Source organism: Symphalangus syndactylus, chromosome 11, assembly GCF_028878055.3.
Source record: "Symphalangus syndactylus isolate Jambi chromosome 11, NHGRI_mSymSyn1-v2.1_pri, whole genome shotgun sequence".
Lineage (NCBI taxonomy): Eukaryota > Metazoa > Chordata > Mammalia > Primates > Hylobatidae > Symphalangus > Symphalangus syndactylus.
The window spans coordinates 64722922-64735509 of record NC_072433.2 but is presented as its reverse complement, the minus strand read 5'-3'; the positions used below and the strand labels follow the sequence as shown (position 1 = coordinate 64735509).

Sequence of the window (12588 nt, the reverse complement as noted above, 5' to 3'; positions counted from 1 at the left end):
GAAGTGAACTAAGATGAAAGCAGTGCTATGACCAGTACCCCAGATAAAGACAGTGTGGTACTATGCACTCTGCTAGAGGTGGCTCCACCTCATTCACCTGGTCAACGACAGATAATTTAATTCAGTAAAAAGCAGTGGTTCTCAAAATGTGGTCCCTAGATCAGGAATACTAGCATCTCCTGGAAGCTTGTTAGAAATTCAAATTCTCAGGCCCCACCCAAGACCTACTAAATCAGAATCTCTGGGAGTGGAGTCCAGCAATCTATATTTTAACAAGCTCTCTAGGCGATTCTTGCGTAAAGTTTGACTCCAAAACACTGACTTAGAAAACAAAAATGACTTTTTTCCAAAATAGCTCTACTCCTCCCCCAAATAAAATCTCATTACTATTTACCATAAGGTCAGTGGAGTATCTATTTATTTTCCCTTTATACATAGTCAACTCACGATTATCCTCACAAATTCTGGAATGCTATGGAACAGAAAACATAGCAGTCACTAATAACTGGCTTAGGCACACCATTTTACAGGAGATTTATCCTCCTCATTAGGCTTTGCTTGCCAAATTTCATAGATATTTCCTGAATCGCTAGCACCTACAACACAGTCTGGCCACAAATACTGAATGAACAAATGAGCACATTCTGTATGAATGGAGGGAAAGTGGGGAGCTGGTGATGCTGCCATCTGGAAACTAACAACATCCTGTGTCTGATTCACAAAAGAGTTAACCTACACAGAAGTCATAGCAAGTTGACAATATTGTCAATAAAGATTCTTTTCTACAACTGGCTGTCTAGTCCCAGATGCTCCCAAGTAGGAACAGCTGGTATGAGAAAACTTGTAAGAATCCCTGGTTCTTCCCAGAGAGAGGTTCAACCATCTCCTCTGAGGATTTCTGAAGAAGAATTACAAAACTGGCACAATATCAAGAGTGAACATCCTGCAGGATTCTCCTGTTGGAGTACTATTTTTGAAAAGGCAAGCAAAAAGGAAAGAAATTGCTAGGAAGTTGCATTTTCACAGCAATTGGGAGACAAATCTAACTCCTTACCAGAAATGGAAACCCATGTGATATCATTGTACTGCATATGAATTATTAATGCTTATAATCCTTTTTTTTTTTGCAAATTAGGTATTCAGGAAGGTTCCTGTTGACATCATGTTTGACATCATAATGCCTCATCATCCTAAAAGCTTAATGAGAAGAATTATTGCTAGAAAAGAGAGAGAGAGATCAAGCACACATTTTTGCACTCTGGGGAATACCAGAGGCCAAGTAGATAATGAGGATACACTTCATAATTGATGTAAAATGGTCGGGGGGATGGGGTGGAAACTATTACAACCTTCCACCACTGTAAACAGGACCAAATGGTAAACATTTTATTTTTCCACCTGTGTGCTTTGGAAAGGGGTGGGGCACCACCACGTGCCTAGCAACTGTCTCAAACTCTTAAGGCAAAAAAAGAATGCTTAGTCTACAAAAAATGAATGTAAAGTTTTTATAAAATTATCTCAGCAACAAAAGGGCACAGAACATGTGAACTTTAAGATTGAGAAAAGACAATACGACACCGAGTCACAGGCCTAAAATGATACTATTAAATATATTAGGGCAGTTCTGTGATAATAATTCTGTAAGATTTGCATAAATAACTCTGGTCTCAAATTTCACTTCAAATATATACTTTCTGAGATCCACACAATGCAAAGTAGTGTTAAGTCAATGAACCAGCGGTTTCATTTCCAACATTCCTAGCAATGGGTTAGAGTGAATTAAGCTTATTTGGGAATCTTGTTGATAAAGCAAAATGAGTTCAGCTCCTACCTAGGTCAAGCCTTTTAACACTTAAGTCAAGTAGCAATGAGATTTATACAAGTTTATACAAGCTGCTAATAATTGGGACTCATTGTCCCTTCAGTTTTTACTTCATTTGGTCTCTAAGCAGCCTCTTGAGGGAAGTATTAAAAATGTACAGAATGGGTTCATTCAGTATTCTTTCTTCTACTGAACAAACATGGAGTAGCTAAAGTTGCCAAGTACTAAACTGAGATTATTGATATTCTGGAAAACAAAAATTCACAATTTCTCTGGAGCAACCAAAAAAAGTATCACGAAGTTCACGGGCTGTCACAATTTTGAACTACTGCTTCAGGTCTTCAACCATCAGGCAAAAGGATGGTCTTTACTGATAATACCCCAACTTAATATTTTCACCAAATTTAACATTTTCATCCCTGAAAATTGCTCCTAAAGCTAACTTTGTGTGAACAGGGAGGGGGAGAGAGAGAGAGCTTGACAAAAGCAAAGTATAGCGTTCAGCACATGCCTCTGTAACGAATGGGCAACTGGTGGGTTTGTACTGTCATGAATCCTAGACTCTAGTCTTCAGATATGCTATGCTAAGATCACACTGTTAACATTCACTAGTTAGGAGAGAAAGCTTACTCCTGGCACATAGTAGGTGCTCAATAAATGATGCTTTTATTATAATGGTGATTGTGATTACTGCCAGAGAAACACTGCAACCACAAGCAAACATCAGTCAAGCTTCATGTTAAACAATCAGATGCTGTTAAAAAAAAAAAAAGGTTCATTAAAAAACTTTTGGACTTCCAGACTGAAGCCAAAACATGTTATCCTTCTCCTCACTCCTCCACTGTGGGCTGACTTCATCTAATGAAGACCAAGTTTTTAACTATTAAAAATACAAATGTGTCTTTGACAAATAATCCATGGAATGGTTCTTGGTAACCTATTGACCAGGTAAAGGCTGTGATTCTATCTGACATTAGGAGTATTTTTTCTCTCTGTACAATGGGATATGCCATTGTTATCTTGTTTGCTGTAAGGAAAAAAGACCCAGTGCCCAGATTTAAACAACGAAAAGCCTCTTGGATTTAATAGTACTTTGAGACCATACAGGAGGACACTATTTAAATAATTATTTTTCTTCTGTCTTTAAGAAATAAATATTTAGCGACTGCTTTAACCATCTAAACAATTTTTTCCACTTTCTCAAAATCTCACTCTCTGGAAAGATCAGTTGTATCTGCAGAATCATCCTCAGACAGCTGTACTGCACTGGAAACCACGTCCCCTCACGGTGGCTCTGCTGACACTCCGAACTCATGGCCCGGTTCTCTCAATTCTGTCTAGGATGCAGCCAACCCAGAGAAACGCTACAGTGACAAACAACAGGTTCCACTCTGCTCCATTCCCACATCTCTTCTCAAAACACGAACACTCATTCATTCACAAATCCCTATGCTCGGTCCCTGTGCTGAGACTCCAGCCTGGCTGGTAATCCCAGGTAAAAATCCGAATGTGGGGCACTATCTATCCTGGTGCTGCAACTGCACCAGTCACCTACAAGGCATGCAAATCCAGCTCAGTGCTCAGATTTCATTCAAGAGGACTGGCCACCGAATGCTCTCAATGGTCCCCACCCCTCTTCCTGCATAAACCAAGCCACAGCCTTCCTGCCCTCAAGGAGGAACAGGCCAGCCCACCTGCTTCCCTCTGCGCTCCCTTCCCCGCCCGGTCCCCCAGGACCAGCTAAGGACGCTCCCAGGACCCCTCCAGGGACCTTTTTCTGATCACATTTCCTGGGCTCCCATCATCTCCACAAATGAAAAGTAATCTCCTCGTTAGTGACAACCTCTCCAAACCAACCGCGTCACGGTCACCCAACTCCGCCGGAGCCCCCTACCCGTGCAAGCCCCGCCGACGGGGCGGACGGCCCCCACAGCGTGTGCCAGCGCGGGGCATTTACCTTCACGCTGGTGTAGCAGGTCTGAGTCTCGGCCTCGGCGCTGCTGCAGCAGTGGCGCCTCCGGCCCCTGCTGGTGGTCGCGGCGGGGGCTGCGGAACCCGCGCTGCTACCGCTGCCCAGCTCGGTGCGGGCCCTGCGGACGCGGGCTGCGCTGGGGGGTCCCGACGCGCGGCTCGGGGGGATGGCGTCGGCGGCGTCGGTCTGGACGAAGAGGCCGGGCAGGGGTGCCGCCGGGCCCTGCGACACGCTGGTGGTCTGGCGGGGCGAGCTGGACTCGTCCGAGTCCCGGCAGTAGATCACGCCGCTCTGCGAGACATGGATGCTGGGGGCGCAGCCCATCCCTCGGCCGGGCTCCCCCGCGCGCCCGCCCGCGCCCGCGGCCGCCGGGACCCAGCGCACCCGCTGCCACCTGCAGTGAGGGGGCGGCCGCGGCGGCGCCCGGACTGCGCGCCCCCCGGCCTGTGTGTCCGCCGCTCCGTCGGGTTGGCCGCGGTGCCCCCCGCCGAGCCTCCGGGGACCGCGCGCGTCACCCCAACTTTCCCTTTTGGGCCATCTTCCTCCCCGAGCGGGGGAGCGCGCACACACAGCGCCCCGCGCGCACCAGCGGCCGCCACCCTCCCCGCCGCGGCGCCCCAAACACGCTCCCCGCGCCTCCGCCTTCCCCTCCTCCCTCGGCGCGGCCCCCGCCGCCGCCCAGCTCGACCTCGCCGGGCTCCCGCACCCGCGGCCCTGGGCCAGGGCGCCCGCCGGCCTGCCCGCCTGCCTGCACCTTCTTTCCCCACTTTCGGTCTGCGCCCGTCCCCTCCCTCCCTCGCTCCCACCCTCCTTCCTCCTCAGGTGCCCTGGCTCCGCGGCCGCAGCCGCCCGGGCCCCACTGCGCCCCTCCGCCCCTCCCGCCGCTCCCCGAGCTCTCCCGACAGGGCAGAGCGTGCCCGCGGCTCGGCTCCGCCGCGGGGCCCCTGTGCGCGGCAGCTGGCACCGCGCCTCGGCGCCCTCCCCTCCTCCTCCGCTGTCCAGAGGCCTCGTCTCTTCTGCACTCATCCCGACGCCGCCCCCAGCGCCCCAGCCCCTCTTCCCCTGAAGGACTGTGTAAGCCTCTCGCTTTTCACCAACACATTTTCACACATCCCAGAGCTAAACACCAGGAGGCCCCTCCCGAAATGGCAGGGGCCCTACAGCCCAGGCCCACCCACCGCATTTGCTTGCCTCTCAACACACCCGGGAAGTGATGGAGAGACCTCATGTTTCCGTCCTCTTCCCCCAGCCCCACCGCCTACTCCGAAGGCTGAGTTGGATGGTGACCCAGTCTTCAGAAGAAGCCCATTCCATGTCTACTCATCGTTTGGAAGTTTATGCCAAGGGATGGGAGGCCCTGCGGAGGAAGGCACCCTTGAACACATACGTTCCCCTAAGATCCAAGGCAAGAACAGAAAGAAGCTGTCTGATGGTTCTTGGCTTTCTCCCCCATTTTCACCTCTTCCTTAGGTGTCACTAAATGTTCATGCTGGTTTCTACCCCATCCAGCCGCCCATGTCAACTGCTGTTCCTCACACTCTGGGCTGGGCAGTCAACAAGGCCTTCCCTCATTCTCCTTGGTGAGGTATGCACAGACTGAGCTGTGCTGGAGGAGAGGAAGAATGCCTTTAGAAGGATGGCTGCTGTTCATCCTTCCCTTGTGAACTCTTGAGTAACAGCTGCGAGACACCACTGCCCATTCAGTCACTGGTTCCCGCAGTAATTCCTGCCCGATTGCCACAATGGCACGGGGAGATAAATTAGATGGTCTAGGAGAGGATTTTATCTAGAGTTGCTTATACGGACAAGGGCAATAACATAGAGGCTTAATGCAAGGCACAAAGAAGTATCCAATTTTAAGGTGTTTTTTTTTTTTATTCTTATTTTCCTTTTTCTTCCTGGACCACTCTTGGATGTGACTGGATGAAGACTTCAAAAGACAGTTTCTAAATTTCATAGAGAAGCAAGGTATCATTCCCAATCCCAAATTCAGATATACAGAGAAAGAGTCGAACCTTATTCTTCTACCTTTGCTTCTCTTCTCAGTTGAGCTCTCTTTTTTTCATACAAAAAAGCTCCATCTCCAGATAACCTGGAAAAAGTCTATGCTGTACTTTTTAATGGACAAGCAAATTGCTCATAAAATTTCTGCACAGGTTGGGTCCTCCTAGAAGCAGATTCTGAGATGGTGTTTAGCAGGCAGAGGGAGTCTTTTTAGGAAGTGCTCTTGTAGTCAACATTTGTGGGAAGAAATAAAGGGAGGGAAGGGAGGGAGGCAAGCTTGAGCAGAGGGAGAAATTGACCAAGCCTCAGGCATCCCTGCAGGGAGGATTCTGAAGGTGGGATGATGCTTCAGAGTTGTTCTGAGTTGGGGCTGGGTTCTGAGTTGTTCTGGTGGGCCTTTATACCCCAGCATGGACCAGTCTTTATATGCAGGCCACCTCAGCGACCTTGGGCAAGGTGGCTCTCTTCAGCTGAGGCACTGCCCCTAGGAGATGTCAGCTCAGCCAAGGGCTTTCTGCTGGCAGCACTCCCAGTAGCTGGAGGAGTAAGTCCTTTCCTGGCATCATAGCCTCCACCACAGTTCCCTTCCAGGCTGCTTAGATCCATGTTTCCTTGTCCCATCCATGCCTATAAGAACACCACATTAAATGGCCGAGATTGAGATATGGGGACAGTCATTCATTTAAAACTAAGCCTCATAGCTACCATCTGCTCTACTTCCAAAGGACAATTTAGGACCTGGGAAAACAACATCAGAGTTAAATTGCAAAAACAGCAGTCTCTATACTAGTCCCTGATGTAACGTTCAAGTCAGGGTTTAATCATTCCTAAAGCTTATCTGTAATAATGCATATAGCATTTCAGTCATTACCTTTCATGGAGCTATCAATGACAGCCTTCACATGTTGAAATTTAGAACCGTGCTAATTCTCATGACACATGTCTACTTTTTCAGAGTTTTCTCTAGGAATGCAATGAAACCACCCAGAAAAAAGCACCAGTCACTCACTGAGGCTTTGAAAGGCAAGAAGACTGTGATGAAACAGAAATTACAACCAGTCTTCTGGTGGAGAACATTAGGAGCTGAATCATGAAGCTACACGTCACCCAGAAACAAATTTAGGTTGAACTTTCTACATTTAAAAATAAGAATAATTAAGCCTTGAAAGAGTAGGTGACCTCAAGGTAGCTAGTGAATAGGACTAGGCTGCTTTAGTGGGTTAACTGAACAGTTCATATTAGGACCAGTGCCTTTCATTGACTGCAACTTCTTTGTTGGAATAGAAGATAGAAGGAAAAATGCACTAGATATACATTTTTCTTCCCATTCCCAAAGCAGCCAGTAGCTCAAACACATCTTCAGCTGCCAATTCTGGCTTAGTGAAAGAAAAAAATAATGTGTCCCTATAATCTCCACCAAGTGTTCTCAGTGGGAATGTGCAACCTGCCCCCATTGCTGGAACAGATCTGGCTGCTGAAACTTGCAGAAGTGTGCAAGTGGAGGGGAAATGGTTTAACTGAAATCATTTCCACAGCTTAGTTCCGAAGCCTGAGTTCTGGCCCATAGAAGAGATTTCTGAACCAATTGCCACTGACCACTTCAATGCATCCCAGGTGATGGCAAAGACTACAAGCTCAGACACTGCTGATAAAATTTAGGCCCAAGTTACAGAGTAAGGCCAGAAAGACCAACACTATTTTAAAAATAATTAAGTGGAGAAAAATTTAGCAACAGGAAATATCCAAGAAGCAAATCAAAAGAAAGTAAACTAAATCAGAAACATATTGTAAAACAAAACCTCCAATATGTCCAGGGTCACCTGAATGGCTTGTGTGTTTTATAATAGTATTAAATAAGAGCTAACTGTAAAATTATGGCCCACAGGCACTGCAAGATCCTGAACAATTAAGGTCCCTTCCAAGTCTAAGATGGCATGACTCTTCAGAATTCCTCTAGAGAAGCAGAAAATGTGATTCATACATTTTGAATGATTCTTAGCTGTAAAGGTTAAAACAATAGCAGCTATCCGATTGATTTTTAGATAACCAAATATTTAATCAACCAATCAACCTTATAGAGCTTCTGGATTCAAACTATGTTCCTAATGGTGGAGCTATTGGAAATCTAACCACCTGATAAGTGAAATGATACCGTTTATTAGGCAGCCCAGTACAGTGGAAGGTACACTGAATTCAGGGTTAGACGAGTGAATCTGAAACCGAATTCTGCCTCTTGTGGCTGTGTAACCTTGAGCAAGTCACTTAAGCTTTGGGCTTCAATTTCGTAGATGATCTCCAGAGTCTCTAAATCACCAAATTCGAGAATGCTGTGAAATTTTTGCTTCCTTTTATTAAATTATTTTATATTTAGAATTGTGGGACTTTTGAACAGAAAGAGTAGTCCTGAATCCACATGCACAACAGAACCACCCTGAGGAATTTGCCAGAAATACAACAGTTCCCTGGTTCCATCCCAGAGACTTTGTTCAGGGGTTAAGGACAGGTCCAGCATCTGTTCTTTCAAAGAAAGTGAATCCAGTATAACCTTTCCACAGCCTCCTTGAAGTTTAAGTCCTTATAAGTGCCTCGAAGACCGTACCCGATGTGGATCCTGGCGACCTTGCTGAGCCCACCCTCACTGCTCCAGCCGCACCAGCCTCCTCATTGTCTCTCCAGGATATCCAGCATTGTAAGCCAGTAGCTGTCCCCTCTGCCTGTTGTGCAGCTTCATCAGTACTTGCAAGGCTAACTTCCTCACCTCCTTCAAGTCTCTGCACAAACGTTTCCTACTCAGTGATGCCTATTCCCAACCCGTGTTTGAAATTGCAACCCACATACCTCTATTGTTCCTCTACCACTCCTGATTCCCCTTAGCCTGCTGTTTTTCTTATTTCATAGCACATATCACCTTCCAACTTATTATATAATTAGCTCACTTACTATTATGTTTATTGTCTGCCTTCTCCCACTAGAATAATGGCTCTACAACGGCAGGGGTTCGGGGGCTTCTTATTCACTGATGGATCCCATACTTCTGGAACAGTGCCTAGGACACGGTAGGTGCTCAAATATTTGTTGAATTTATGAATGAATAATTTTCTCCCATTTCTTTGTCTTTTGCCTTTCTCTTAACTGTTAGAACCCAAAATGGAAGGGGTTATTTTATTTGTTTGTTTTTAATAGAGTTTTATGCTCTGTGTTTTTAGTTTTTAAAGTCAGTGAATGCCTTTGATTAGATCATGGTAATCTTTTGGTAATGTACATCAGAAAAAGCCAGAATAATAAAATATAATAATTTGTACAAAGTTGTTGGTAGCAATGTTGTCTACGATAATGAAACTGGAGATAATTCAACCATCAAACACTTAGGAAATGGCTCAACAAATCACATATAAATATTACTATTTATAGTAATATAAAACCTAACAAAACAATGTTAGGTTAAAAACAGATACGTACATAGATTGATTACAAATATAGACAATATATGAACATATATTGAGGTTCATAAGTGAGTATAAAGTGGTGTAGACAAGAAACAACAAATTTATTTTTCTGAAAAACAGTTTCAGTGCATAAAAAGCCACGTAAATGAGCAAGTGTAATATTTCCTAATTCTCTCCACAAAAAGTATTTAGGTAACTCTATTTCCTTTTATGGATTTCCATTGATTATTTTTTCCTTTGGACAGAAGGTAAAAGATGGAAAATAAATTTAAAAGGAGAGAATCAGAGATAGGTGGAGACAGAGAAACCAATGCATACACATTTACAAAGGAAACCTCACAGAACCAGACACACAGAGAGGAAGAAAGAAAGTGAGAGACAAAGAAAGCCATGGGAAGCCACTTTCATGGTGAAATAGTCCTACCAAGTGAGTTTACAGAGACAGCTCTTTCAAGAGAGTAAAAATAAGTTGTATTTTTAACTATAGGTGCATCACTTCTTGGACCTTTTGCCATAGGCCAAGTGAAACTAAGGAGAGGATTTGGCCCATAGAACGGTTTTCTCTTGCCAGTTGTAGAAAATGCAAACAGAGAATGTGTAGGAGGAGAGTCAGCCAACATCTGACTTCCTTAGGTCAACATCATGAAACTTGGAGGCCACCGAGTGCTGGGTCCTGAGTCTGCATAGTACGAAAGTGATCTGTCCTTCCTGTTAACAAGCACCCCACAGGGAGGGGCTGGATTAGCCCTGTAGGAGAGACTCCAGAATGCTACTCACCTCCAGAACTTTGGACCCCAATAGTCAGGCTAGGAGAGATGGAACGTTCATTTGCTAAAATCTTACAAATACATTTCACAAAAACAGCAGACATAAAAGGATACACAAATGAAACACAAGGTGCAGTCCTACTCCAAAGGAACTTATAGAGCAATCAGGCAGATGGGACTTACACATGAGAATGTAGTACAATCCATGAGTGTCAAAGGGCCAGAACAAAGATGAGTGGTAATGTCAATTCTTTTATAGTAGTTATGGTCATTGGGAAGCGAAGAAGGGGGCATGTCAGTTGGGCCTTAGCAAGAACTTTTCAGTCACAGGGAACGGCATGAACAAAGGCACAGAGGCAGAACTAAACTTGGTGGCGCCAGAAGGCAGTGAGCAGACGGGGTAACTAGACAGTGTCTCCTAAGGCAGGGATGATAACACTGGAAAAAGAAGAAAGAAATGAAGGTGGAAGACCCTGAAACAACTTCTCCACGTAATGGAAGTCACTGTAGATTCTACCACCCTTAAGGGAAACATCCTGTGTGAAAATCTAGATTTAGAAAACAAATTCATTGTCTTGCAAAAAATATTGTTGTTCGCCAAATGATTAACATGAATACTTTTTTTTTTTTTGAGACAGAGTCTCATTCTGTCACCCAGGCTGGAGTACAGTGGTGCGATCTTGGCTCCCTGCAACCTCCGCCTCCCAGGTTCAAGTGATTCTCCCACCTCAGCCTCCCAAGTAGCTGGGAATACAGGTGCATGCCACCACACCCAGCTAATTTTTTTATATTTTTAGTAGAGATGGGTTTAACCATGTTGGCCAGGCTGTTCTTGAACTCCTGACCTCAGGTGCTCTGCCTGCCTCGGACTTCCAAAGTGCTGGAATTACAGGCATGAGCCACTGCACTCAGCCTCCATGAATACTCTCATCTCACACAGCACTTTGAAGTTTTTAGGTCAGGCTGTTCTCGAACTCCTGACCTCAGGTGATCTGCCTACCTCGGCCTCCTAAAGTGCTGGGATTACAGGCGTGAGCCACTGCGCCCAGCCTCCATGAATACTCTCACATAGCACTTTGAGGTTTTTAGGTATTCTAAGTCAAGGTACAAAAAAAAAAAAAACACTAAGTCAGGGTACAAATTATTAATTCGTACCATTTTTTTTTTAACATTTACAATGTATAAAGCAAGGCACAAGGCACATCTGTTTCTAAATGAGTGTGAGATTTCCTAAATATCTCATGGGCAATTTTTTAAAGTTCAGTTTTCTAAGCAGGCCTTCTCCTGCCTGCATGCACACCTTGCTAGGCACATCATCCATTCCAAAAGATTTCATTACACTAATATGATGCTAAATTCATCCATTCATTCATTCAGTAAATGCTTACTGAGTGGCTACCATGTATCACATGCTAACAAAGCACTGAGAAACAAGACAGAAACAGCCTCTATTTCTATGGAGTTTAGGATATTAGGGGGAGTTGGAAGGACAAACAAATTCTCTGGTAGTGATGAAGGTTATATGGGGATTTAAAATATGTTGATGTGATAGAGTGAGACTGGGGTAGGATGATGAAGGTTTTCTCAGAGGACGTGACATTTAAGCTAAGATTCCCAGAAAACTTTATCAAAGGGAATATCATTCTTTTTCCATCCGTCCATCCATCCGGCCATCCATGATGCCATGAGAACATGGTTTGAGCACCACCACTGTGCCAGGTGCTGTGAGGGATATGAAGAAGTAAAAGACTTAGTATTTGCCCTCAGACAATTCAGTTAGGAACACAGACATACACACAAGAGAATTGTGTTAACATTTGCTTTGAAAAATTAATCCAAGCCCAGAGAGAAAGATCACTGTGGGTGGAAATTATCCGGGAGATGCCACTGAGGAGACAAAGTATAGCTCTTGGAAGAAAGGACAGTATTTGAATAAGTGGAAAAGAGGACATTCCAGAGAGAATAATGCGCTTAAGGCCTAGAGGTGGGAACACTTGCTAAATGCTTGAAGAACAAAGAGGCAGATGACTCAAAAAGGTTTGTGGTATGGAAGAAGAGAATAACATGATTTTGGCTGGCAGGGGAGACTACGACCAGGGAGCCAAATGCCAGACTAAGCAGTTTGGCTAAATTCTAGTCATTAGAAATCACTGATGTTTTCAACTGTAACTTTAAAATACAGTTGACCCTTGAACAACACAGTGTTAGGGGCACCAACTGCCACGCAGTCAAAAATCCACATGTTACTTTTGATTCCTCAAAAACTTAACTACAGGCCAGGCACACTGGCTCTAACCTGTAATCCCAGCACTTTGGGAACCCAAGGTGGGCGGATCACTTGAGGCCACTTTCACGTGGTGAAACCCCATCTCTACTAAAAATAAAAATTAGCCAGGCATGGTGGCACACCCCTGTAGTCCCAGCTACACAGGAGGCTGAGGCAGGAGAATCGCTTGAACCTGGGAGGCAGAGGTTACGGTGAGCCTAGATCACACCACTGCACTCCAGCCTGGGCAAGAGAGCGAGACGCTGTCTCAAAAAAAAAAAAATTACTAATAACCTACTATTGACCAGAAG

The 12588-nt window shown here is 45.2% G+C and overlaps 1 protein-coding gene across 16 annotated transcripts in view; it reads right to left on the bottom strand.

Moving 5' to 3' along the window:
• The window catches only part of PDE8B (phosphodiesterase 8B), a 254887-nt gene that overhangs the window by 220022 nt on the left and 22277 nt on the right, over positions 1-12588 (bottom strand). For 7 of the 16 annotated variants that reach the window (XM_055232591.2, XM_055232595.2, XM_055232598.2 and 4 more), the window contains exon 1: positions 3780-4551. The exons of 4 other annotated variants lie outside the window; for them this stretch is intronic. In XM_055232591.2, coding sequence (XP_055088566.1) covers positions 3780-4118 — 339 coding nt within the window. In that variant the 5' untranslated portion in view covers positions 4119-4551. Of the gene's footprint in view, positions 1-3779; positions 4554-4997; positions 5014-12588 lie in introns of those variants that run through there. 5 more of the 16 variants (XM_055232592.2, XM_055232596.2, XM_063612151.1 and 2 more) reach the window with 4 other exon arrangements.